We start from the raw sequence: 26,882 nt of genomic DNA on the forward strand, positions 1-26,882 counted from the left end.
CTTTTTTTTTTTTTTTTTTTTTTTTTTTTTTTTAAATCTCCTCTCTCTCAGCTGCTGTGCAGTGTTTTTTTTACCCCTTCTTAAATACATTATCATAGAGGTGCTACCAGTGTAACCAATGGGCTCAGCTTTGGCTAGTGGTGGGTCTGTTTTGGAGCTGGTTGTGTCTGACATGGAGGCAGCCCCATCTCTTCTCTCACAGAGGCCACGCCAAAACCTTGCCACATAAACCCAGTACAATATTCTCACGTCAAATACAAAGTAAGTAGTAAAATAGACTTTAAAGCATTGCTATTTGTACTTAGAATAGGCGGCCAAATTTATTGAGAAATGTTTAAAGATGCTACTGTTTCAGCAGTAATTCTGCTGCAAGACAGAAAACGCATTTCCCATTTAATTTATTGGAGAGATTCTTTTAAGGGACTGTAGATGATCCACAGTCAGCTCCAGCTAAAATTATATATCACAGTGCAGAAAAACTGACTGAAGACTTGTCCTTGTACATCAGAAAACAGTTGGACTTTGGTGTGGTTGTGCTTGAGATTTTTCTTAGGTGCAGGGAACCACCAGTGTTACAGTTTGTATATTACAATATTTACAATATATAGTCAATACAATAACGGACAATAGTGGTATTCGTCTCTAATACCTACCAGTCATGGACTGCTTGGTTTGTCTTTCAAACAGCAAATATAACAGGATCACTCTGAGTAACTAATTCCATGACATCCTTTGACTTCTTTTTTTTCCCTTTGTAATTATGTTCTAACTTGCTTAGCTTGAGTTCCTCACAGGTTCAGGTAGATGTAATGTTCAGAATAGGCACTTCCTTTACACATCTGACTTTAGAAGGCGCTTGACTTATTGTTCAGAAGGTTGAGCATCTACATCTACAAATAGATTTAATGAAAATTCTGCAGCACTCATTTCTAAAAATGAAATTATATATGAACTTCAGGTTTTCTTGTGTGATGTGAATACTGCTGTATGTATACCAGTGTGTGTTACTGATGTAATACCAGCGTATCTTATGTAAGTACAGAATCTTGCTATTTTCCCTAATAAGAAGTTGGAACACAGATCACAAGCTTTCTTTTTTCTCTTTTTTTTTTTTTTTTTTTTCCCCCCAGTAGCATGTCAGCAATTCAGTTGTGAAAATCTGGCTTGGTTTGCTTTCTTTGTTTTTGTAATAGGCAGATCATTTGTTTGCAGCTTGGTCCAGGAGTTCATTTATAAAATAGTAGAGACTCCCTTCTTTCAGAAGGCCTTAGATAGGAGACAGACCGGCCAATTTTCTCCCTCCATTGGCAGGAGGAGCACTTTGTTTGCAAAGACATAGTTACGAACTCAGGACACAGTTCTTGTTTCTAGGGTTTTATTTCCCTTCAATTAGTTGAAGTTTCCATCACATCTAGGATGATCATGTGGTAGGAAAAGTACTTGGATGAGTAGGGGTTTAAAGAAGTAGAATCAACGAGTGTGAGTTTTCTTTTTTTCCCTTAGTTCCTATATATATGTTTATATATATGATTGCATTCTATATGATTGTATTTATTGTTGTTTACTTTTCTTTGTAAGTGAGAGACCTACCACCCATTTGCCTCGATGTACGACAAAAGCAGCGCATCTCTATAGATACACTACCCCAAGAACAAAAAGCACCAGTTCCTCCTGAACCTTCCCTTCCCATCCGAACCAAAACTGTGAAAGATTTTCAGTAAGTTACACTGCTGTTTCTAAAAATGTACTTTCTTTCTTTGGACTTTCTTCATTTTGTCCTAGTTCATACATTTGATTTTGCTAATCTCAAATGAGGAAACAGTTCAGTAAGACTGACAAGCATTTAGTCTGGTTGTGATGGTGGGATTGATAACTGTGTTACTGTGAAAATTAACAAAGTACTTTTTCTAGCTTGAAGTGTTGTTCTGTTCAAGAAATGGCAAAGCTTGTACTTCAGAGTTAGAAATTCAGTTTCTGACATTCAGTGGATGTTTGGTTTTGGAAAAAAATACATATGGCTTATTGTAGGCTGGAAAATCTCTTTCAGTCTTAGGTATTTTGTTTGTACCGTCCATTATGGTGTATCCTCTCCATTGAGGTACTGGGCATTCTCAGTCTTGTGTGAAACGCTGCACATCAGACACTTAAATGTATAACATCATATCTGAGGACCTGGAGTGGTGATTACGTGGACTGCACTATTTCTAACTTTGGCTAAAAGTGCAAATGACCTTTCTTCATGCATTATGTTAAAGTGTGTTAATTTTCAATATTAGTTTTATGGCAAAAACGTTTCTTTTTTTATGTATTCTCCTGCTTATGTGACCACAATTTTAAGCAGTGTAAGTATAAGCTATCCTAGGACTTCTCTGAGAGGCACTATGCTTTAAGTTTGTCTAAGAAAAAAAGGGTTTTAAGATTAAAGTCCGTGCAGACATGTTTATGCTGCTGCCCTGTAACACTGGTTTAGATAGAAGTAGACTTGATGTAAAATAGTGTCTTGTGTTCCATTTCTGTTTTTCCAGATCAGTACAGACCCTTAATCAAAAGTGCATCTGCATTATATTTCTTCCAACACCGTTATGATACTTGGCACATGATGGTTGATCAGCTTAGCTAGGCTAGCAGAAGTACCCAGGGAAACCACCTGAATTGTTTTTAACTAGTATAGGCTGTTTCCCTGATGTCAGGTCTACACCACAAAGTTTTGCTGGCTTTGCTTGGTTCTCTGTGAGCACAAAGCAATAGGCAATGTTTTTTCTCTAACATACCTATGCTCCCAAAAATTGTGATGTTGACGCTGTCATTTGAGGAAATGACATAACTTTGTTGAAAAACTAATGGCATAAGGTGTATCTAGGGGATACTAGGGGATTCTGCCTGCAATACATGAAAATATATTGGCAATATATATGCCAATATAGTGTGGGTGTGTTCTTAGAGGGATATTTACTAATTCATTGAAAGTATGGCTTTTTTTTTTTTTAAGCCTTAGCACCCACAGAGCAACATTATGCTGTTGTAATACCCTTGAGTGCTTTACAGCAGGATAATCTTGGTCAGGAAATGGGGAGAAGTATTCCTAGGAAGAAGCTTGATTCTTCTATTTTTCAAACAGATGGGAAAAAAAAAAAAATCACAGTTGCTCCAAGAGATGTATGTGCATATAGTTTTTATTGCTCTTTTCCATGTTTGAAATTTTGTGCATTCATGGAGGAAAAGGAATGCTTTTTGATTAGTCACTGTGTGTATTGGGTGGAAAAGGAAACAGGTATAAAAGATAATTTGACAAGAGGTGATCCTTTGTTAGTATTCAGGTGATTTGAAAATTTTTTCCATATTTAGATTTCTGTATCTATTGACTGCTGTCTAATTGTGTAATTATCAAGAATTTTATTCTTTGAAGTAAAGTATTAAAAAGTCATGTGCATTTTTGGTATGTCCCACTGATAACTTATAATATCTAGTACAAGAAATTATCTGTGGGGGAGCAAACTGGGATTTGTATCACCAGCATTGTAGATAGTTAGATTTCTGCTTCAAAGGTTGGTTGGGGGTTTTTTGTTTGTTTGTTTTAAACATATGATAGTATACAGAATTTCATATACAGATACTTGCTTTAAGGTCCAATACTTAAAAGTACTTTAAGAGTAAATCCATAGATTTTGTCCTCTTAAGGAATGTGTACAGCCACACACAAAGTTTAAGTTTTATTTGAAAAATTTGAAGATAAAATTTTGTACAAATGATAATGAATTTGACTAGTTTAGGAGGCTGCATACTTGAATAAATAAGTCTCAGAAATTTTATCATGTCAGTGTATCTTCAGCATAATTCTGTTCTGCTAATTACTTGTCTTAACATACTGAACTGTGACACCATGAATTAACATTTTGAATAAGAGACATTTGCTCATACAAAATACGCTTTTGTTCTCTTGTAATACCGTGATCTTAAAATGACAACAAAGATTTCAGAAAGATATTGATATTATACTTGTCTGTCTTCTAAGTGTGCTTAGGGAGGAAAGCTTAGGGTTACAATGCAGTCTAAAGTCTAGAAAGATTGGCTGGAAAGATTGAACCCTTATATTACCAATATTTTAATATATTCTTTCTAGGGATGATGTGGAAAAGGCTAAGTCATCAGGAGATTGGAAAGCTGTACATGATTTTTATTCTACAACATTTGATTCTTTCCTGGAGATAAACGCTGCATTTAAGGTAGAAAATAATTCATAATACTGTTTAGTACTTACAGTGCTTTGTATCTTCAAAGTCTTTACAAAAACATCAGTTAAAGGCTTGCAGCTAGTTACTTAAAGCAACTAAGATAATTTTGTCATGATTTTACCTGCCTTTGGTAGATAGTCTGTTATTGCATTGAGTTATTGATTCCCATTTAAGCAGCTGTGTTTCAAGTGTATGTGGAGCTTTAAAATTCCAGTATGTAGTTCGTTTTGTGACACTATGACTGTGTAGATACTTTCTACACAATTTACAGTCTAAAAACATGCAAGCTAATGCAGCTAATATGGACGCCCAGGCAAATCTGGAAACAGAAATTCCCTGTGCCGAAAATAACCTGTGATATGGGCTTGAGTAGTATAGCTGTTCTTGTGTTGTGATGGCATACTCAGTTTTTCTTGGGAAAGATCATATTCATGTGTGAAAACTTTCTAAATTCATGCTAAATTAATATTTCCTGCTTATTACAGAGAAAAATGTGCTTATGCTATTTAATATGGACAGTAGGACCTGAGCCTAGACAAAATAGTTACTTAGCTACTTAACAAATATTGAATGCTTATGATTTTGTTGCTCTTGTCTGATGGTGGATCAACAACAAAGATAAACGGTGAAAATTTGATGTAATTCATTATTTGAAATCTTCTTACATTTTTAAAATAGAACAAGGTAATGAAGTTACGTGAATATTGCCAAAGTGTAGATTACTACTGTTTAGCTTCATCTTTCACATATTAATAAAAGCAACCTAGATTCTTATGTTTTGATAAGGAAAATAGTTATATCTGTATGTGTTTTATTTAAACTTGCTGTTAAACTTTTTCATAGATAGCTAAAATATTCAAAACACTTCAAAACCAAAATGCTTCATGTATTATCTAACTTACAGAAAGATACCAGCTCTCCATTTAATACCATTGAGGACTCTGGAATCAATGCAAAATTTGTGAATATTGTCTATGATGCCTTATTAAACACTGTAAGTAGAAGAAAAGAATTCATGTTTTTAAACATTGTAACAATTATTTCAGCAAAGAAATATGCAAAGAAGCAATTTATACCAAAAGTTTTTCTCAGATAGGCACAATTTCTGAAGAATCTCTCAAAACATACTTAAAATGGTCCCATGAGAATTGTCATAGAATCATGAAAACTGCTTTAGTAAAAGAGGAGGAAATTTTTGCTACTGGTAATGCACAGTTTATACTGTGGTAGATCTCAAAGACCACTTGAAGATATGACATGACTGTGATGGGACACTACATGGTGAGAAATAAGGAAAATGTGAGGATGGTGGTAGCAAAAAGTAGGTACTATGCTTAGTAAACAAAGGACATGAGTAATTTAGAAATTATATTTACAGTTATTAAGTTGTTTAAAGCGTTGAAAGCCACCACTGGCACAACTTCAAGCTTCAGCTAATAGTCTGTGAGGAAAGATACTTAGGAGTTCAGCATCATGACACGAATATTTCTTAGCTGGCTTGAATCACAAGCAAAACAAATTTGCTTGTGTGTACAGTATCTTGTATAGAATATATATCATTACAGCAGATATGATTTTCCCTCTCCTTTTTCCATAGCCTCAAGATGTTCAGAAGTCAGTCCTAAAAGGAATAATTAATGGTCTGCTACAAGAATGGAAAGGGTAATTACAACAAACGTTTGCATTACTGTTGTGCCAGCACTTACAACTGATACATGTTTTGTCTTTATTTTTTTAGCCAAAGAAAGAAAATGTTCTGGTAGAACTTATTTACTCATAAGAACTTGTCTCCTTTTGGCAGCAAATCTGCTGAAATATATCTTGAACTCTGTAAGCTGACATTGGACCTCTGAGAGGCAGCCCCAGCCATACATTTCCCTACAAAATGTCAGCTGCTTGCTGCCAGGGAAATCTTTTTGGCATCTGAACTGTAAGATGAATTAAGGAATTTATCTAGAGTAAAACATATTCTCCCTGTCCATCCCCCAACAGCAACTAGGATATTTTAACCTAGATAATTCCTTGATCCAAAGTTTACTTCATACCATTCATGTGTGACAACAGCAGAGAAAGGGCAGTGCAGGATGCAGAAAGGCATAGCCCACAGGCAGGAGGTTTGGCGATAACAATGTTTTAGCAAGAAGTAATAGAAGTGAGAATGCATAGTTTGATTCACAAAAAGATATATCAAGAGGCAGCGCCTTGGTGTGACTCAGCTGTGACCCAGCCCTTGGCTATTCCTTTCTTCACCTTGTACTACCTTTCTGTGCTGTTGCTGCATGTGTATGTGTGGTTATGTAAAGCATTATCTAAAGCAGATCAACAGCAAGTAGTACAGAGGCTGTGGTGGTAGAAGTATATGAAGAATTCTGGCAGGAACTATCAAAGATGGGGCAAATAAACTCTTCTGTGGTGTCAGCTGAGATAGACAACAGCATGGACTTCCCTCTTTGGAACACCTCTTACTCTTCAGTTCTGACTTTTTTTTTGCGTTCTCTCGTGTTATGCCACAAAAGACATGCTAAAATAGCCTACTGCCTTTAGAGAGTAGTCAAAATCTTTAAGTCGCCTTTTCAGTTTCTACGAGACGTGAAGATCATTAAATATGGTATTCTACACATATTGGCAAAGCAAAGTGAAATCATAGGTGCGTGATTTCATGACTCTTAATGTGTGTATATGATGTATACATATGGTTCTGCTTATTATTTCATTAATTCATAGGCCGCGAACAAAAGATGATCTTAGAGCATACTGTATACTTTTACAGGTAAGAAAAATACAGTATTTTTCTTTAAGTCTATGTCTGCTTAACTTATAATCTATAAACCAGTATACTGTGCAAACGATACTCTGTATAGCTGAGATACTTCACATTTAATTTCCTGTTATAAGAATGTATTAAAATACAGAAGTGTAGGGTATGCATGATGGGAATGGGAGCTTAATGGAATACAGTTGATAGGGAAAGGTTGCATAGATTAAAACTATGAACTAACAGTTAGATACGTAATTGTTTCCTATCACTTTGTGGGTTGAAAGAACAAATGTTTTAGCAGGTTATTTGTTCTTATTGATATGCTGTAACTCTGATCTTTCCAGAAAGTTTCCATATATGCACTTTTTGATACTGCTGTAACTCTCTCCAGTGTTCCATTTGATCTAGCAGCCTCTCTCCAGTCTGTCTGACTGGCTACATTGTCTCGCTTCTGTTTGTGTTAACCTCTTACCTTTACTACTATAGTTGATTTGCATTTGTAGCAAATTTCCCCTTTAAATTTTGCCAGTGTAGATAACACCTCTCCACACAAGAAGAGGTTTCTGCTGTTGTTTGAGAAGATCAGATGGTAATTTAATTTTTTGAGACAATAGTTTCTTCTCTGGGGTGGTATACTAGCTGTGAATTATAAGGAATATATCCTGCTGAAAAGTGGGAATGTGTGAATTCATACAATATAAGAGGAAAATAAGTTTGGCTTGATGTGCGGGAAGACAGGAGCTGTGAGAATCCTTATTACTGAGATGGAAAGCACATCACTCAGAGGAGTGTAATTTATGTGCTACAGAGTAATGATAATCCAGAAAAATAGTTTGAGTACTACCTTTATTACCTGTGGGCTTTCTTGGAAACAAACAAAAAAATCATACTTTTACAATACAGAAGTTATATATTTTTTATTTGACTAGAAGTTGCAAATAATTTTTTTTCATAGTTTTACCACTGTCACAGCAATTTTGTGAATTCCTTTCCTGCGTAATTGTATTGGCAACAACAAACATAATAAAAAATCCTAATGACTTTTTTTCCCTTTATGCAGTTTATTAACCTAACACATTTTTTTAATCTTTTTCAGAATCCTCAATTTAGTAACACTTCTACTTATGTCATCTATGCTCACTTGCTAAGACAGATAGCAGCCTTAACAGAAGCTGACCATCATTTCCTAGTGCACTGGTCTAAAAAGTAAAAAAATAAAAAAATAAAATTAAAAATTCCATTTTTAGGATTACAATTGTTACTGTATTTCCATTGATGTTGACTGTTTTATAAATTATATGAAAGCTAATTTAATTGACTAAAGAGATTGTTTTTGTTGTTTTCAAAGTTACATTTGGACATAGTCCACTAAGTGATACTGATTTATAGATGCAAACTGTATATAATATGTAAGAATTAATATCTTTATGCAAGAAAGCCTTAATTGCAAAATAACTTATGTGTGCAAATTTTTAGATACATGTTTAAATGGTATTATTAATACATCTTTATGATCTTTGTTTAAATAAAGGTTTATCTTGCATAATTTGTAAAAGATACTGTAACTTTACTGTATTGTATGAAAACCACAAAGGAAATTGAGTCCCTGCTTTGTAGTGTAATAGAAGTGGTGAGAGAGTGTAGATAGGACATTAGATTTTTAATTAATTGAAATAACTCTGAATAGCACCTCACTAATAAAGTCATGTGGGGGTAACTGCCCAAAGAAAAGCTTTTAAGTTGGTATGCAGGTTGCCTTCCTTATAATGGCTGTGCAAAATGTTTAGTCTGAGGTAAAAAAAAAAGTTTCAATGGCCATATTCATAATTCCCTTATCTCCTAGGGAATCTGTTAATAAAGGATTTTCTTCTCTGCAAGGATGGAAATTATATTTCCCTCCCCCCACCCTGTAATATGTCTAGATTTGCTTAAAACTGTGGTAATATGTGATTTCATTTGGACCATTATTTAGAAATAAGGTTTACCCTGTTGGTTAAGGATGCGATAGGCATATTGATGTTTTTATTCTTAAAATATGTATTAGAAATCTAAATCATTAAAACAGGAGAGCTCTTATTTAGAAAAGGATGCTTTAATATATCTACACATATATGTGTATTGTGATATTACGGAAGTGGTGCAGCGCATAATTTAAAACGTGCACTTGTCACAAGCATATGAAGTACCTTCTACTCTTTATTCAATAGGACCAAGTATCTCAAAACAAAAAAAGTCAGAATTCCTCAATATTCAGATTGTGGAGTGAAATAGCTAAGGATTTTTGTTTTCTTTTTGTTTACTAAAAGTCAAGAACAAGTAATGATTCCATTGTGCTTTTTTTTTTTTAAGTCAGAGACATTAAAAAGCATAGTTAGGGGTACATTGAAGAGCATTGCTGTGTGCCAATATTTAAAAGCATGCTCTTTCAAACTTTATATTTGGAATTTTTGTTTTGTGTATAGAACAAAAGCATGTTTTTTAAAAAATAACATTGAAATCTGATAATATAAACTCTACAGTGGACAGTGATCACATGGGATTAACTGCAGCATGTTTGTTTTAGGATTTCACAGAGGAGGTTCAAGCAGCTGGTGGACAGGTTACTGCAATTTATTTCTTTACGCCTGTTTCCTGCAAAACCTGAAGAGTTTCCACCTATGGTGAAATGTACCTGGTGGATTCCATCAGCAACCAAAGTCCTGGCTCTATTTAGTAGGTATTCTTGAGCTGTGTATGCATGTGTGTGTGCGGAGAGAGAGAGAGAAATGTACGTTTGTGTGTAGACCTACATATGCCTATGGGGGGGGTGATCGTTTATAACTCTCCTCTTCTGGGGGAGACTGACAGCAATGGTGGCACAGTACAAACTACAATAAAATTCCTAAAAAGAGGTAAGCAACAAAAAACATCTATTGGCATGTCTTCATACTTGCTTTCCAGTAGAAGATAATTGCTATGCATCATTTTCATGTAACAACTGAAGATTATTCAAACAAAAGTCCACAGGAGTAACCAATAGTTAAGGTTTCCCTTAGATTTATAAAAGAAACTTTTTAAAATGTGTAATTACCAGAATTTCTTCTGTGACTGGTTTATCCCCACAGAAGAATTTAGCATCTAAGAGGTTAGACAATGCACATGCCTCTTAAGTCCAAAACTATAGCTTAAAAAAAGTAAATTCCTGTCCAGCTCAACATAGAGCACAGCAAATTTGACCACTGCAAATGCAAACCTTCTCCCCCACTCATCCCCAATACCTCAGTGATTAGAGCCCTTACTATGGAAATGGGGGGCTTAAGGTCAGTCCCCTTTCTTGAGGGGCAAAAACTCTTTCTCCTATCTTGGAGAAAATGAAACCACCAAGTGAAAATTAAGATTGGGATGAGGATATTTTCATTTCGCTGTCAACTTAAAACTTTTACTTAAAAGCATTTTGCACAGTCCTGCTTGTTCAAAGCAACAGTTTAGACACATAAGCTCATCTGTATTTAAAACCAAGACGTGTGTTGTCTAGTCATCTATGAAAAAGTTGGTGATTCTTTAATTCTGGGAAAAGGGATATGTAGTAATTCAAAATACACTACTTTGTGTTTGACTGATCCAAACTAAATTACGTTTAAGTGCAAATAGAGAAAACTTTTTAGCTGTTTGACATTATATGAATGGTACATAATGAGTTAGGTAGCTTAAATGTGAATTGGTTTTCTTCATTTGGTCAAGTACTTAATTTTTGTACTGGTGGGTCTAGATGGTGTAGTGGTTACCTGAGGAAATAGGCATATCTTTGCATACTATGTTTTGTGCCCCTCCCTTTCCATTCCTTTTGCAAACAGGCATCAAACTAAAACACATAATTGTTAACTGGAAAGTATGTAGATTTTATATCCATAGCTATGCTTGAAATTAAGTGAAGGTGTTTAAGAAATCCATCTATCAAACTGCTTTTTCATTGATTTCAGCAGAACATAGCATTCTTTATCTGTGCAGCCTTAAGTGTATGTCATTAAGTGGGCTAGAGTCAAATGAAGGTTCTCTTATTGTAAATGGGCTGAACCTAGGGATTTACTATTTTCTACAACAATTATTATGATGTCACATGGTGTTATGTTATAGTTGTAATTCTGTAGCTAAGACTGAGACAAAGTTATTAGCAGCTGATTTTGCCTTAAAGTTTCTGAGGTCACTGGTGCTCAGGATGCCTAGAAAATGGATGTGTTGAATCCAGACAGTATTTTAAGACTTTTGTGCTTTCTTTATAGATGCTGCAAATAGTCTGATCAGTCCTCCTATTATTTCATATACGGATTTCTATAATTCTACACTTGATCATATTGATCTTATGGAAGAGTATCATAACTGGCAGTGTTATGGAAATTCTCACAGGTAAAAGGAATAACTGGTAGTCCTTGTTTAGTAGTATTTCCAAGCACTGTATCTACATTGTGGATATCTATTTTATATGTAGTGCATATACAGTGTGTGTGTATACATACCTTTTATGTATATATAGCTACATTAAATACTGTATCTCATTGGAAAAACATAGTATAGCTACTATGTGCTATACTTGCTACTGCATGAATGTGAGATTGTAACAGATCTCATTCTGCCTTTGCAAACTGGAGAAAAGATGTAAAATATAATATGAGTTTATTATTTATTGTCATAGACTTCTAATTGTATCTTACAAGGAATATATTTTAACCTCCAATACATTCATAGAAAGTGATGTTGTATGCATACTTAGTACTTAATGATGAAAATGTATCTAATTACCTGTATATATGTGGCTCTGATCATATTTGTTCCAGTTAAATCAACTGTACTATTTCTGTTACATGAAAACGAACACACAAATCTTTACAGACTCAGAGCTTGCAAAGGTAGTTTCTTCTTGCGAGAGGCAGCCAGCAGTATGATTTAGAAACATCTAGGCATTTCATCTTTCTGCTAAAGTTTAAAATCTTATTAATGTTTTCTTAATAAAAATGTTATTTTGTATAGCTGCATTTTTCAGCATATCAGTATGTATCACTCAGTCTTTACAGCTTGAATCAGAAGATCAATTAAAATTTCCCCATATTTCAAGACTTTTCAGTAAGCTAATTTAAGACATCAGCCATCCAAATGTAGCTTTTTGTTTATTGCATGTGCAATTTTCCTTGCCTTTAGCAGTGGTTGAGGAAAAATTGGAGGGCATAATTTGCTCCACCAAAGGCAGGTATTTTAGGCTAGACTTCTGTCTGATACCTGATATTCTGCTTGGGAAGGAAGAAAATTAAAAAAAAAAAAACCCAAACCAAACAAAAAAACCTCGTGACACATGATAGCAATAAATACAGTAGGCTTTGCATAGTCTCAGTCAAAGCATTGGAATCTGAATAGTGCTGAGCTTAAAAATTTTTTTTTTATTTTTTCATTGGCACCATCTGGCTGTTTTGGCACCCACATCCAAACTTATAAAAGGGCTGCGAGATCTCCACCTGCTCCAGTTCTTTTCAGTTAGCTGGGACACTGGAAATTCATTATATATCAAAACAAAGTTTGCTTGACACATAATTTCTGGAGTAGCTGAAGTGCAGACTATCTGTATTATTTTTAAGGTAAATATAATTCTTTTACTTTGTTACAACCACACTTTTTTCCAATTTTACATCTTTTAACTGTGTTGTTCCACTTAAAAAGAAATTTTTTTTAAAAAATGAAACAACAATGACAAAACAAAAACAACAAAAGAATTGCAATCAAGACTATATGCTTAGAAACTAAGAAGGCCAAGTAGGAGCAAGCCCTATATAAAATATTTTGAAATACATAATTCTTCGAACTAAGTTAACACTCCTTGGTAAAACATTTTGGATTAGGATTTCCAGGAGGCCAAGTGAGAATATTTTTCCTCATTTTCCATTCTTTCCTAAAGACGCTAGAATTCAGAGCTTCTCAGAGACAGGATTCAGCGTGCACATGTAGTCTGGATTGAAGATGCACACATAGAGTCTGAAGCTCTGGGTATTTCAATATGAACTTCTGCTAGGTGATGCATGAGCTAAATCAACAAAAAACTTACCAAAATAACCAGTAACAAAAAAATCTTTTACCTTGATGATTTCTGAAGTTTTTCTAAATTATTTGTATTATTTGATTGCAGTGGAATGTGTCTGTGATCTGATATTTTAGAAGTCCTAAACAGTTGTAACCCTAAGTTAAATCTGAAGGACCTGTGGAAAATCAGTTCCTCTGAAAATCAATTCTGCAGCAAATAAGCCAAACAAGAAATATTTCTACTGTGTACCTAAGAATGCTGCACTGAGATAGATGGTTTTCTTGTATTTAGTAAGAAGATACTATCATTTTCTTTAATTTAGTGTAGCAATTAGAATTTAGTATTTAAAGCAGAAGATGACTTTTTATTAGGTCTATTGATAATGATAAACAATAAAAAAGAGCTTTATTGAGGATAAGTGTTATTACTAATGACAATTTCTAGTAGTATTTGCAATAAACAGTTTGTTCTACTGAATTGATTATCTATGTATACAACACAAAAACCAGCAGCTATTTGCAAATTACTATCAGTGGAGGGAAGGTAGTTTCTGGATGTTAATGCAACGATTCACTCCTGTATTCTTAAAAAGAAAATAATATGCTAGATGCTAAAAAGCAAATACTTTTCTCTTCTCTTGTTCTTAGGTTTTCTTTCTGTCAATACCCATTTATTATTTCTATAGCAGCAAAAAAAGTTATTATTCAAAGGGACTCAGAACAACAGATGATAAGTATTGCACGGGTAAGTCAATTAGTGATAAATGTTTGTGCCTTATCCGTTGGTATTTTTTAAGTTTTTGTTAGATTGGTATTGCATACAGCCCTTCGTCACAACTTCTAGTATTTCAGACTACCCTGAAAAAGAACTTGAGCCATTTTACTATTGATACAAATGTCCATGCTGGATTCTTTCAGTACTTTTTATTTTATTGTTCTTAGTTTCAGGATGCTTATAAATACCAGTATTGTGGAGAAAGAGTTACAGTAACTTTTTTTTCAGAAATAAGCATAATGTGCTAGCATGTTAAATTAACATGATAATTAAGGAAGAAAAATTCCATGAGAATTTTGGACTGTTTCCTATTTTATTCTATGAGAATATGTTGTCATGGAAGACCAAGATGCAACTGTATGTTCACAAGTCCCAGAAGAGGTACTGCTTCTGGGCAGCCTTTTCTGTTTTGAAAGAAGCGTTGTCTGCCTCCTCCAGTGGTAATTTCATTCAGGTGCTAGGTGATACAGGTTTCCTTGGTGCTCAATGTGGCAGTACCACCACCTATCCATTCCTGTCTTGCTGGATGTGTCTTGTCAATAGTTAAGTAAAGCATAAACCAGTCTTCAGAATTGTATGTGTATGTTTTTAACTATTTGGGGAGTTTAAAAGGTTGCTGCACAATTGCCGCCTTCTTGTTAAACTTCCTGATAAGTTAGTTTGACTATGGTGTAAATTCTATCTGCAATAGACAAGAAATTGCTTTCTACCTCTTAGAAGATATTGAAGCAGTTATCATATTGGGGTAATGTCTTTAATGCAAGATACTAAGGACTTTCTACATTTATCAAGTATGGCACTTTGTTTTTTAAATGAAGATACTACAGGTATGATGTTTCTTTTTCATTCAAATAGCAAAGCCTTGTGGATAAAGTCTCTCGCAGACAGAAACCTGACATGAATATGTTGTTCCTAAATGTGAAAGTGAGGAGGACGCATCTTGTTAGTGACTCACTTGATGAGGTAACAAAAAATGTAATTAAATGGTGTGTTGCTGCAGAACAATTATTGCACTTAGTTTCAGTTTGATAAGTCATATTTAAATCTTTCTGTGCTAAGAGATTGGGAATATAACTATAATATTAAATAAAAAGAACTGAATTTCTGTCACAATAGCAGTGCTGCAGAATTGATTGGGTTAGACATTCTGAACTTTATTTTCATCCTCGTACTGCTCCATAGCTAAGCCTACAATAAACATACATGTTTGCGTGCCACATGGTATGTATTTGTGTTTGCAATTTTTATTTTAAGAATGCGGTGCATAATTATCAGGTCATGATAGGAACATGAATAGTAAGTGACTAATCACTAATGAGTTTGTTCTGTTCTAATTCTTGGAATATTTTTATTCTTTTCCTTCACTAACTTTTCTATCCTATAAGAATTATTTTAGCCTTTCTTTTCTTAAGTTCTTATCTTGATTTTAACTAATTCCTCACATTCTTGAATGTAATTTTTCCTTTTTTAAAAATGAAACAAATGTGTCCATTAAAGTAGGCAGTTCTTCAGTATCCACTGAACCTTGCTAATTAACATTATTTAATGAAATCTAGTTCCCTATTCTTTCTCAACACTAAAAACAGCCTGATGGTATGGAAAAATAAGTCCAAGTGGTGAAAATAAGACCAAACAAATTCTGATTACTCATGTTCAGAAAACAAGTTTAAACTTTTTTTTTTCCTACATTAAAGCCTGTCTATTTTGGCCTTCTTTCCTAAGATAGAAGAAATATGAGTGGTAATACTGCTTTCTCTCAGGCATTGTAGGGGTTTTTTTTACCACATGAAAATAGCCAAGAGCAATTTCAAGAGTTCTGATAGAAGAATATTTTGGCTATTTATTTTTGATATTTTTTTCTGTCCGTCTCAGGGATGAGTAAGAATGTATGATATTATCCATATTCTTACAAGTGTGGGGAGTGGAAGGTGGGGGAAAGATGTCTTATTTGTATTTGCAAATTAATTTTTTAAATTTGAAAGGAAAATCACTTCAGCTAATAAAAAGTTTGTGTCAAATAATAAAAATGCCTATAGTTATAAAATTTGTGCAACGGGAATTTACTTGAGCAGCTAACAACATAGACATTGTTTTATCATATGCATCTTCCTAACTGGTATAAACACTTTCTCTGGAGCTGGCCGCTAATTAATGATTTAAATAAAAATTGTATAGGGACTTGACCTGAAAGATCACTGCCAATTGTGAAAGGCTGTAATCTAATTCTTTGCAGCAACTTTGCATACCTGGATGAAATGCTATCTCTTAGGACAAAGGAATGAAAATAACTTGTTACCATTGTCCAAAAAACAGTTTTGCAAAACAGATGATACTTTCTGGCAGGTATCTTATGCTGAACAGAACGGTGTCCAAATATTGAAAGTTTTAGCTACCTCCTTATTTCTAAATATCTCCAAAGGATGTCTAATTATTTTTTTTAATGTGTCATTTCTTCCTGGTAGAATGTCTTCTGTGTAGGTAAAAAAATATATAGGTCCAAAATATTCCAGATGGACTCAATTCATTGTATCTAGTAGCTTATTAGAAGTCCATTTGCATACACCTAACTTCTTTTCAAGCCTAGAGAGTGGCATCATGTGCAAGGTAGTTAATGATGTCAAGTAGTCATGATCATCTTGCTTCTGCAATTCAATCATTGTTTTAATATAGTTTTGACCTATTAGTAGGAGATGATGCAAATTACTAGTTTAAACAAAGCAATAGCGGTAGAGAGAGATAGAGATGGGTTCTCTATGGCTAGAGATAGTGATAATATGTTACATCTCCTTTTTTCTTCTTCCCTACCTATTTTGCAATAGTTAGCAAGGAAGAGGGCAGATCTGAAAAAGAAGTTGAAAGTCACGTTTGTAGGGGAAGCTGGTCTTGATATGGGTGGCCTGACAAAAGAATGGTTTCTTCTTCTGATTCGCCAGATTTTTCACCCAGATTACGGTGAGTCCTCATAAATATTTTTAAGTACAATGTGAAAATATGTTATTTTTAAATTATCAAACAGTAATGGATAAGAATTCTTCATTAGGCAGACCAGTTACTAATTGATGTAAAAACAAAAAACTAGGCAGGTTAGAATTGTATATAGATGAGAAGAAGTTTTGGCATAGAGGAAAATGGAAGAGAGTGGGAAGTACTTGAAGATCTTTGAAGATTTTGGATTTTGATAGGGAAGTTCAAGTGTTGCTGAAAAACTGAGATTGTGCTTCAGTGGTATGGCAAAATTAGAGGGTGAACAAATCTCTGATCAATGGAAATGTTTAGAATTAAAATTATGATTTAGCTTTTTAAGACTTTAGTCATGCTAAACCTCGTTTCAGAAACCAGAGGCTCAATGTTTATGGTTTGTTAGTATACCTAGGCAGTGAGCATACTGGATACAAAGCAGGGGAATTCAAGACTAGCAGTAGATTTTTCCTTGAAGTTCCTCTGATATATCTGTGTTGTTACAGTGTTTCTATCTCTTGCCAGAGACTGGATCTTGGTTTACCTCTGAGCAGATGGGAGAAGGCCTTCAACTATTTTATGGAGTAGGACAAGGATGATTTAAATCTATTTAACTCAAATGGAATGAGTGTTAGTGAATTGTTAGACCTACTAACAAGCTGAGAAGAATAAGCAAAAGATATGCAAGCCATTGAAACACTGACACTTGTCTGTCCATGGAAATTTTTGTATATTTGGATTTAAGAATAAGTTTCTTCCATTTAGCTTGATATGTTGTTTGGTTGCGATTTGGAATATGATATTCCTGTTCCAAAATAGGAAGAGACAATATAGCAGCCTCTGAATTAGATGGTTTAGCAAATATTCAAGTGGAGATAAAGCCAAATGTATTTGTTTGTCACCTGCCATCCTTTCCTCTTTCTCCTCGTGCTGCATTTTCCCATTTTACACTGCCTTCAGCTGTCTTCATATTGGTAGTTTAGGGAGTTCTCCTGGTTTTCCTAAGTAGCTACAGTTGGATGCTGTTACTGTGCTCAGTTCTGGCAAACTGCTGATTCTGGCCTCCCATGCATCAACGGTTTCCATTTGCACTGATAGTTGCACTGACAGTGTAATGCAAGTTCTAGCATTATTTCTGTGTTTAGTACTGGCAGCAGTTAGTTCTTACTTGATTCTTTGTTATCATACATTCTGTTTGGGGTATTTGTGTGGCCAGTATTCTTAAAGGGGTCTGAGATGCTCTCAGGGGAGAAAGGTCCTTCAGTCAGGTGCAGAGACAGTATAGGCAGATGTGAGACTGAAGGAAATAGCCTGCCTCTGCTGTCTTCAGGACCTGTGAGCCCACAATGATATTTGCAGGCCCAAAGCAGAAAAAAAAGAGGAAGATTTTTTTGAGTAAATAGGAGATATGAAGACATGAATGAGCATTCATAAACAAGCAGTTCTATCTACTTGTTTCATATTGCTGTAGAAGGATCTGGGTGGTGTTTTTCCCCACTCTAATATTTCTCAAATGAGTCTGCTTTCCTCAGCTGTGCATGGATACATTACTGATGCCATAATGGGTTAAAGTTTTCCCAGGCTAGCTCTTAAATTAGAAATATTGATTTCCAGGAACTTCAGCATAATGCTTGCTAGTCATTGGTAGAATGCAAGAACTTGTCTGTCTTTGCCTGGAAGTGTTCATGTCCCTTAAATGCATGGTCATCTGTTGTTTATAGGTCCCCTTCTAAGGGTCCAGAGTTTTAAGTCATAAATATGTCCTCAAATCTGCTGAAATCATTATTTGCCTATAGCCCTTTTCCTAGTAGAAAGGGGTCTGTGTAGAGAGATGACATTTGGTGATAACAACCTTAATAGGAAACAATTTATCCTGGAGAAAGTGTTCTGTAAGTTTGACAGTTCCGTTAGTAAAAATGTGTTGTCAGCAGAGCTTGGTAACTGATGAGTTTGGAAACATTCAAGAGTAACGTTTTTTTCACCAGATCTGGCAGGCTTTCTCACTTTAAAGTGTAAATTCTTTCATTGATATGACTATCAGCCAAGTGTGGGAGGAGTTCAGAAATGTTCTCATCCCTTAGAAAGGGGCTGTATACTCTGCTGTATTTAATGTTTAAATTGCAAATAATGTATGTCAGAAGCTTGGAAGGAAAAACATAGGAAAACATCACTGTTATTACCCTTTCCAGGTCAGCTGATCCTGCAGATTTATCCCTGAAATTAAAGACCTCCCAATTAACACTGTTGTCTGCCCTCCTATAGGTGTTACGATGCTTTTTTTCATCTTGGTTTAGACAATAAATGGGATTTGAGGCCTATTCTGTTCCAGTATCACTGCCATCTTTCAGTATGTGAACCTTGCTGTGCCTTACATGCAACTGTTCTGTTGCTTCTGATAAAGGCACTGTCTAAAGCTTTTGTGATGAGCACCTTTTTGAGCAAAAGTTCAAAAGAAAGTTGTACTGTTCAGAAGAGTAGAGGGGAAAAATATGAAGGCAGAATTTTACCTATAAATTTTCATAAGAACTAATGTTCCTGAGACATCAGTTGGATTTTTATTCTTTTTTTTAATCCAGAGGAGTTTAAATTTTTCATTTAAATATTATTTTTCCCCAACTTCATCTTCAAACACAGATGTGGTGAACTACTGCATACAAGATGTCCTTAAAACTATTCAGTGCTTTGGTTTGTACACTGACTGTAGAAACAGTAATAAACTGTCAGCCCATTCAATCCCAACAAATTAAAACCAGTCATCACACTTTATACAATTTCTGCATTGCTGAAGTTAATTTCACTGTTAGTGCACACTTAACTAGAGTGTGTCTTCCTTCTCTGAGCAATACTTCCTAGGCATCTTAAAGCTATTATGTGGCTTCATTACATAGGTTTTTACTTTCTATCACTCTTTAAAACAGAATGATCCTTATCTGACGCAAATAGCAGTCAAGCTAGTCTATAGTCGTGAGTTCAGTAGGATCTAGCTTGTCATTTAGACCAGTGAGAGGCTTTTTTAGGGTATTGGTGGTTTGGGGTTTTTTAACTTCTCTGATACAATTTTTTGACAGAAAAGAAATGTACCCCTTTGCTGCTAGTGTGTGTACAAAATGAACCTTTTACAGCTTTCTATTCTAAGAAAGTGAAGCTTATGGTATTTGTATCATAGGATTCATGCCAGCATTTTTGAAGATTGTCATCTGCTATTGACCCAGGAAGGAAGAAATAGGTTTACCTTGCAGCAAAAAAATTTTTGGTTAGACAATTAATGTTTCTGGCTGTATGGATGATGAAGTATAGTGGAGAAACAGGTTGCACAGAGACAGTGCAGGATATCCACTACTGGAGGCACTGGAAAACATGTTGCACCAGCACACAACAGGGTTGGTGGGCTTCTGCCTCCTTCAGGCTTGGCACTGCCCTTGGTGGTCCTTGCCCAAGCACCTGCAGGCTCCTGCTGTGGTCGGGAAGATGGAGATGAGAACAAGTGTGGAGATACAGGCACTCAGGGGCACTTTTAAAGGTGCATATATGAGAAAGATGAGATTTTGTAAAGGCCACCCCATTCCTGTTCTGCAGGCATGTTCACCTACCACAAGGACTCACACTGCCATTGGTTCAGCAGCTTTAAGTGTGATAACTATTCTGAATTCCGATTGGTTGGAGCTGTATCCTTTTGTGTCCGCTAGACGGTGCTAAATGAACAGCCATTCAATGACTTGGTATGGGGATGAAATAAGGCATTGATTAAAGTTCATTCAGATGCTGTGTATACAAGTGTGTTCCATTTTAATTGTATAAAAAGAATGTTATTCAAACAAGTGAACTAAAAATAGGAAGAAAATGGTGGTATGTGGGTACGTGGTACATTTTACGGTCAGAAAATACTAGAATTAAGATTAAACGTGCAACTTTTTTGTGTATAAGTTGTAATTTTTACACCTTTGTGTTTAATTCAGTAAACATAAATGAGCCTGTATGCATTAATATTCCTAGGTTTTCTGTTGTGCTCCTTTATGAAGTCCTCAGACAAATGATTAATGATAATATATGCTAATAACTCCACTGAGATGAGATGATGATGTCCCCATTTTACTGATTGCAGTTGGACCACATGATTGTTGTAGATCTCTTCCAACTAAACTATTCTGTTCTAGTGAGAAGCTGAATTGTGAACTGGATTCTTCTAATTTGTTTCATGACATACACTTAAATGTACTAGCTGATGAGCTGTAGTGCCAGTGCAGGTTTGTCTTCATGCTTTTAGATTTATTTAAAAGAAAAATTGCTATATTGAGCTCTCTCTAGAATTTTCTTATTAAAAATATCTACAGTTCTCTTTAAAAACTTTTTTTGTAACAACTTTGGAACAATTTATTCTAGAAATGCTTGTATAGAGTATTATGATGAAGATTCTCAAGTGTGCCTCATTTGACCATTTTAATTAGTACTTAACTGTAATACAAAATTGTATTTAAAATTGTCAGTACAAAAAAATTATTTTCATTCCTTCTGTTTGTTTAGCATGTATTAGTTTAGAATGAGTATGCTGACTAAAATCTTAAAATATTTTTCAAGTTACTTAAAATATTAACTATAATAAGGATGTGTGGTGTTTGCCCTTAACATTTGACATGTATAGCTTATGGGACTTGCTGTATATAATAGCATTACCTTGGATATTCGTTTCCCACCTTGCTGTTACAAGAAATTATTGAGTCCTCCCATTGTTCCCTGTGATCATAACACACTTGTAGGCATCTCTGATGTCACATTAGATGACCTGTTTCAGATTATGCCCGTAAGTATTATGTTTTTTTAAGAGGCTAAATTACTGATTTAAAACCTGGTTTATTTATATTTAATGCTTGAATTATAAACTGTTTGAAAACAGCCTTTGTTTCAACACAGGCTGATAAAGTCTCCATGTTTTCTAGCATAGCAGTATTGTTGTTGATCTACTTGAAGTTAGAATACCAAAATCTGATGCATTTTCAGTAGTAAACAGGAAAATGTAAGTTTATACTGAAATAAAAAATGAACAAATATATATGCACACACATATTAATTAAGCAGTGAGGTTTTTCTTTGTGTACACATTTTGAATATACAGCTTTTTCCAAGATACTTTCTGTATAAAGTAATGATTCTGGCACGTCCTTGCAAAGTACATCACTTAGTTTTGAAGATTTACTGAAGAGTTTTTACATATATTGTAGGAACTGGCCCATGGACTGAGTGAACTTCTATCCTATGAAGGCAATGTCGAAGAGGATTTTTACTCAACCTTTCAGGTCATTAAATACACAATTATAAGTGATTCTCAAACTCATTCAGTAATTTTTACCAATGTTTCTGCAATGGAGTGGTCTACTACTCTGTGATTGCTGATTGGAATATAACTGCATGGGCATTAAAGCTTGCTTCAAGACCAGTCTAGACCTGGGGCCTCAGGGCATACAGAGGCTGGCTCCCTTACCAGGCTTTAAGCTGTTGTCCCTTGGCAGTGTAGGTGGATCTGAGCACTGACTACCAGGGTTGCATGGCCAACTGCTAGTGCGTTTCCCGCTCTCAGCCATCACCTTGCAATCGGTGACCTGATTTGTGGAATTCATCTGGCTGCAAAACAATCCATTTTCTGTCTAACCCAGATGCTAGTCGAAGCTTATTCTGGTTATTTTATATGCTTTGTCCAGGAAATCTCCCTTGAACGATAGCTTGTTCAAGTTATGGTAGTTTTGCCTGACCTGTACATCTAACTTCTACTTCAATCAAGGAAGCTTTTTTAATTTCTTCATTGTTTTAGAACACATACTAGTTAGTAAAATTTAGTGCTGGTTTATGGATGTGTATTGGACTAGTAATGACCTTTTTTCCCTCAGTTCTGAGTTCCATTATTGTCAGACCATATAAGTTGTCTGACAATAGCGGGTACTTCAGACCCACTGACAGTAGTGGAACTTTTGAGTTCCTAGGTGAGTTACTGTGGAACAAATACCTTCTTAATTGTATTTGATGCTCCTAAATTGTTTTCCTGTATGAAATATTTCGTGGTTCCAGAGCCTGCAGGTCAGTTTGATATGCCACTGTCTAAGTGGGTCAGTTTTTTTACTTTGAATACCAATTTCTTGAGCAATTTGTTGAAAACTGTAACATTTAACTTTTAAAAATCCCACAACCCTCAGAGTTACAGCATGTGCTAAAGAGAGAGACAGGGGAAATACATGAAATAATAAATACAAGCTTTGTAACTTGGGAGTGTATGAATGTATTGTCCAGTACTGACACTGACTCCTTTTTTCTCCAGGTTTTTCAGGAAGAATTTGGTGTTATAAAATCTTACAACTTAAAGCCAAATGGAGATAAAATTCCAGTCACAAATCAGAATAGGAAAGGTACTTCAATATTAACTACACATATTTGGCAGATTTGTTTGTCCTTTTCCTTCTTATAAGTCTAGGTTTTCTCTAACAAAGTGGGAAAATGAAATTACTGTAGTTCCTACCAATTTAATATCTACCAATTTAATAGTATCTAAAGTGAAATGCATTCATTTTTCTTAATTCAGTACAATTTGAGAGCGCAATAAATTATTTTAAAACAAATTATTATTTAAACAAATTATTAAATTAGTATGATTATTAAACAAATTATTTTAAAATATGTAGCAAAATAAAATGTTTTTCTTTTTTAGAATATGTGCAGCTCTATGTTGATTTTCTTCTCAACAAATCAATCTACAAACAATTTGCAGCTTTCTATTATGGATTTCATAGTGTCTGTGCTTCATATGCATTACTGGTAAGAATAAAAAGAAACATAACTCTTCTTCTGTTTGAAATATGTGACAATGACTTATCTGAATTAAAGAAATTACACTGGATGATTTTAGGAGTCTTGAAGATTCTTGATTAATCAAGGTAGTTGATTAATCCAACATAAGCAGAAGAAATTAAGCAGGTAATCAACTGTTCTCTGTAGTGTTCCATTGAAAACAGATAAATAAAGCTCCATAAGTTGGGTTTATCAGTAGGCATTCACAGACACTTCACGGGCTCTCCTGTGAATGGTTTACAAGGATTCTCTGTATCCCCTACAGTTATGAGCAACAGAACAACTATGTGTGCTCAAGTGTCTCCTCTGAAAACACCTATTACTTTTTGCAGGAAGAACACTCAATGATGTTGAGATTAAACATTCTTCCGTATTCAGTCCTGTTTGGCTGTTGGAATGCCTTTTGTAATTTCCATCATCCCTTGTGCAGTAAGAAGAGAAAGAAGAGGCAATTACAATTTGCATGAGATTTTCTTCATTCCTGTGAAATTAGCCAAGTATGACATGCTTGCAGCAAAGTGAGATGTGACTGCAGGGCAGGTTCTGGAAGGAGAATGAATATCCATTGAAATGCCCTGACATACTTTCATGCAATTTAATGATGTTGTTGTAAAGGAATAAGTAGTTTCTGCAGGTGTAAGTTTAGCAGTTGTTAAATATGGTTTACTGTTATGTGTGTTTGCTTTGCACAGCAGTGTGTACAATTACAGAATCACAGAATTGTCTAGGTTGGAAAAGACCTTGAAGATCATCTAGTCCAACCATTAACCTAACATTGACAGTTCCCAACTACACCATATCCCTCAGCGCTAAGTCGACTCTACTCTTAAACATCTCCAGGGATGGGGACTCCACCACCTCCCTGGGCAGCCCATTCCAACGCCTAACAACCCGTTCTGTAAAGAAATACTTCCTAATATCCAGTCTAAACCTTCCCTGGCACAACTTGAGGCCATTACCTCTTGTCCTATCGCTTGTTACTTGGTTGAAGAGACTCATCCCCAGCTCTCTGCAACCTCCTTTCAGACAGCTGTAGAGGGCGATGAGGTCTCCCCTCAGCCTCCTCTTCTCCAGACTAAACAACCCCAGTTCCCTCAGCTGCTCCTCGTACGACATGTGCTCCAGACCCTTCACCAGCTTCGTTGCCCTTCTCTGGACACACTTGAGTAATTCAATGTCCTTTTTGCAGTGAGGGGCCCAAAACTGAACACAGTAATCGAGGTGCAGCCTCACCAGGGCCGAGTACAGGGGTAAGATCACTTCCCTGTCCCTGCTGGCCATGCTATTTCTGACACAAGCCAGGATGTCATTGGCCTTCTTGGCCACCTGGGCACACTGCTGACTCATGTTCAGCCAGCTGTCAATCAACACCCCCAGGTCCCTCTCTGACTGGCAGCTCTCCAGCCACTCCTCCCCAAGCCTGTAGCGCTGCAGGGGGTTGTTGTGGCCCAAGTGCAGCGCCCGGCATTTGGCCTTATTGAAGCTCTTACAGTTGGCCTTAGCCCATCGCTCCAGCCTGTCCAGATCTCTCTGCAGAGCCTCCCTACCCTCGAGCAGATCAACTCTCCCACCCAACTCGGTGTCGTCTGCAAACTTACTGAGGGTGCACTTGATCCCCTCGTCTAGATCATCAATAAAGATGTTAAACAGGAGTGGCCCCAAAACCGAGCCCTGGGGGCACACGAGTCAAGTTCTGTCAGCCACTGCTACTCATCAACCTACACTGGGACTTTCAGTGTAAACGAAATGATCTGAATTTTGGTTACAACTTCCAAGACCCTCCCTCTGAATTCCATACATACAAATTTAATTTTCTTCCTGACCCATTTGTAATCTAATCAGATGACAAGCAAGTCAGTGTAATAAATGTAAGAATGAAAAAGAAGTGAGGAACAAAAGAAATACACTAAAATATGATGTTATCTGGTAATTTGCTTTTTACTATATACAGTAGTAAGAGATTCTTCAAAGTACTGAGGAATTAATTTTTCTATAAAACAATATGTATCTAAGTTAGATTTATAGCGAATGATATTCTGTTAATTTTTCTATAACGCCAAAAGAAAAATCTAATCTGAATCTAGTAGCATCACTTCTTATCTTTAAAAAAAATGAAATATTTTATCCTTGATTTTTGGCAGCTACTTCGTCCAGAAGAAGTTGAAATTCTTGTCTGTGGCAGTCCTGAACTTGATATGTCCGCTTTACAGAGAAGTACCCAATATGAGGGCTACCAAAAAACTGATCTTACTATACGGTAGGCTTAATTTTTTTCATTCTAATTACTGAGTTTAAAAAAATCATAGAATGGTAGACTGTTGGGAATAATCTCTTCAAGGATAATCTGAGAATGATTGAAGTTTTAAAAACCAATTTCCAAATAAGACAAAGACACTATTATCTATAAATAGAAAGAGTTAGATTCTTAATGGCATAATGTGTTGCTGAATACCTTTAAAAGGTTACAATCAGCTAGAAGTAGTTTAAAAAGAGTAGGTTCAAAACTTGTGTAGTGAAATCTGAGTCTTTTTTTTTATTATCTAATCTTCTAAAAATGCTTTTTCTCTTCCAATTCTATTTGATACTAAGGACGTTTATATTAGTGAGTAGAAGGCATTTATATTTTTATAGAAAAGTGGGTTTGGGCATCATTTGACAAGATATCATTCCAAAATTCATAAAACATTGTACTTAACTCCTTGGGAATTTATTTAACCTTGCATATGAGGATAGTACTGATGTCCTATATATTACATTCATTAAATTCTCAGTAAGTGACAGTCATGTATTCATGTAGTACTTGCAGTTGTATTATTATGCTCTTACTGTTTTGTCATGATATGGCAAGTTACACCATTTTCTTCTCCCTCGGCCCTGAACATAGATACTTTTGGGATGTAGTACTTGGATTTTCTCTTGACCTTCAAAAGAAGCTGCTACATTTTGCTACAGGAAGTGATAGAGTACCTGTGGGAGGAATGGCTGATCTGAATTTCAAGATTTCAAAGAGTGACACATCCACTAATTGGTAAGTTGTTTTCTGGATTTTTAAAAATTTTTGTTAAATTATTTTCCGAGAGCCCTTATCGCTTTTGAATGTCTTTTTAAAGAAGAGAAAACTAATGTAAAAGGAAGAAACTGCATGGACTCCTTTAGTTTGTCTTCAGAATGTTATTATAGCCATTTATTGCCTACATAAATTTTGCAGGTGAGCATCTGATACAAAATTGATTCTCCAGTCAGTGTTTACATTTGGGGCCAGGAAGTCTTTATTTATAGAGATTCC

At 35.3% G+C, this 26,882-nt stretch overlaps 1 protein-coding gene across 1 annotated transcript in view; it reads left to right on the forward strand.

The window, feature by feature from the left end:
• The window catches only part of HECTD2 (HECT domain E3 ubiquitin protein ligase 2), a 41,879-nt gene that overhangs the window by 10,257 nt on the left and 4,740 nt on the right, over nucleotides 1-26,882 (forward strand). The window contains exons 3-20 of the mRNA XM_074874917.1: nucleotides 1,579-1,717; nucleotides 4,121-4,223; nucleotides 5,137-5,226; nucleotides 5,830-5,894; nucleotides 6,957-7,002; nucleotides 8,087-8,196; nucleotides 9,554-9,702; nucleotides 11,250-11,373; nucleotides 13,681-13,777; nucleotides 14,663-14,770; nucleotides 16,627-16,759; nucleotides 20,342-20,430; nucleotides 21,405-21,563; nucleotides 21,982-22,056; nucleotides 23,070-23,157; nucleotides 23,457-23,563; nucleotides 25,738-25,853; nucleotides 26,481-26,624. Of these exons, the coding sequence (XP_074731018.1) occupies nucleotides 1,579-1,717; nucleotides 4,121-4,223; nucleotides 5,137-5,226; nucleotides 5,830-5,894; nucleotides 6,957-7,002; nucleotides 8,087-8,196; nucleotides 9,554-9,702; nucleotides 11,250-11,373; nucleotides 13,681-13,777; nucleotides 14,663-14,770; nucleotides 16,627-16,759; nucleotides 20,342-20,430; nucleotides 21,405-21,563; nucleotides 21,982-22,056; nucleotides 23,070-23,157; nucleotides 23,457-23,563; nucleotides 25,738-25,853; nucleotides 26,481-26,624 (1,942 nt within the window). The remainder of the gene's footprint in view (nucleotides 1-1,578; nucleotides 1,718-4,120; nucleotides 4,224-5,136; nucleotides 5,227-5,829; nucleotides 5,895-6,956; nucleotides 7,003-8,086; nucleotides 8,197-9,553; nucleotides 9,703-11,249; nucleotides 11,374-13,680; nucleotides 13,778-14,662; nucleotides 14,771-16,626; nucleotides 16,760-20,341; nucleotides 20,431-21,404; nucleotides 21,564-21,981; nucleotides 22,057-23,069; nucleotides 23,158-23,456; nucleotides 23,564-25,737; nucleotides 25,854-26,480; nucleotides 26,625-26,882) is intronic.

This window comes from Strix uralensis, chromosome 7 (genome assembly GCF_047716275.1).
Source record: "Strix uralensis isolate ZFMK-TIS-50842 chromosome 7, bStrUra1, whole genome shotgun sequence".
NCBI classification, from domain to species: Eukaryota; Metazoa; Chordata; class Aves; order Strigiformes; family Strigidae; genus Strix; species Strix uralensis.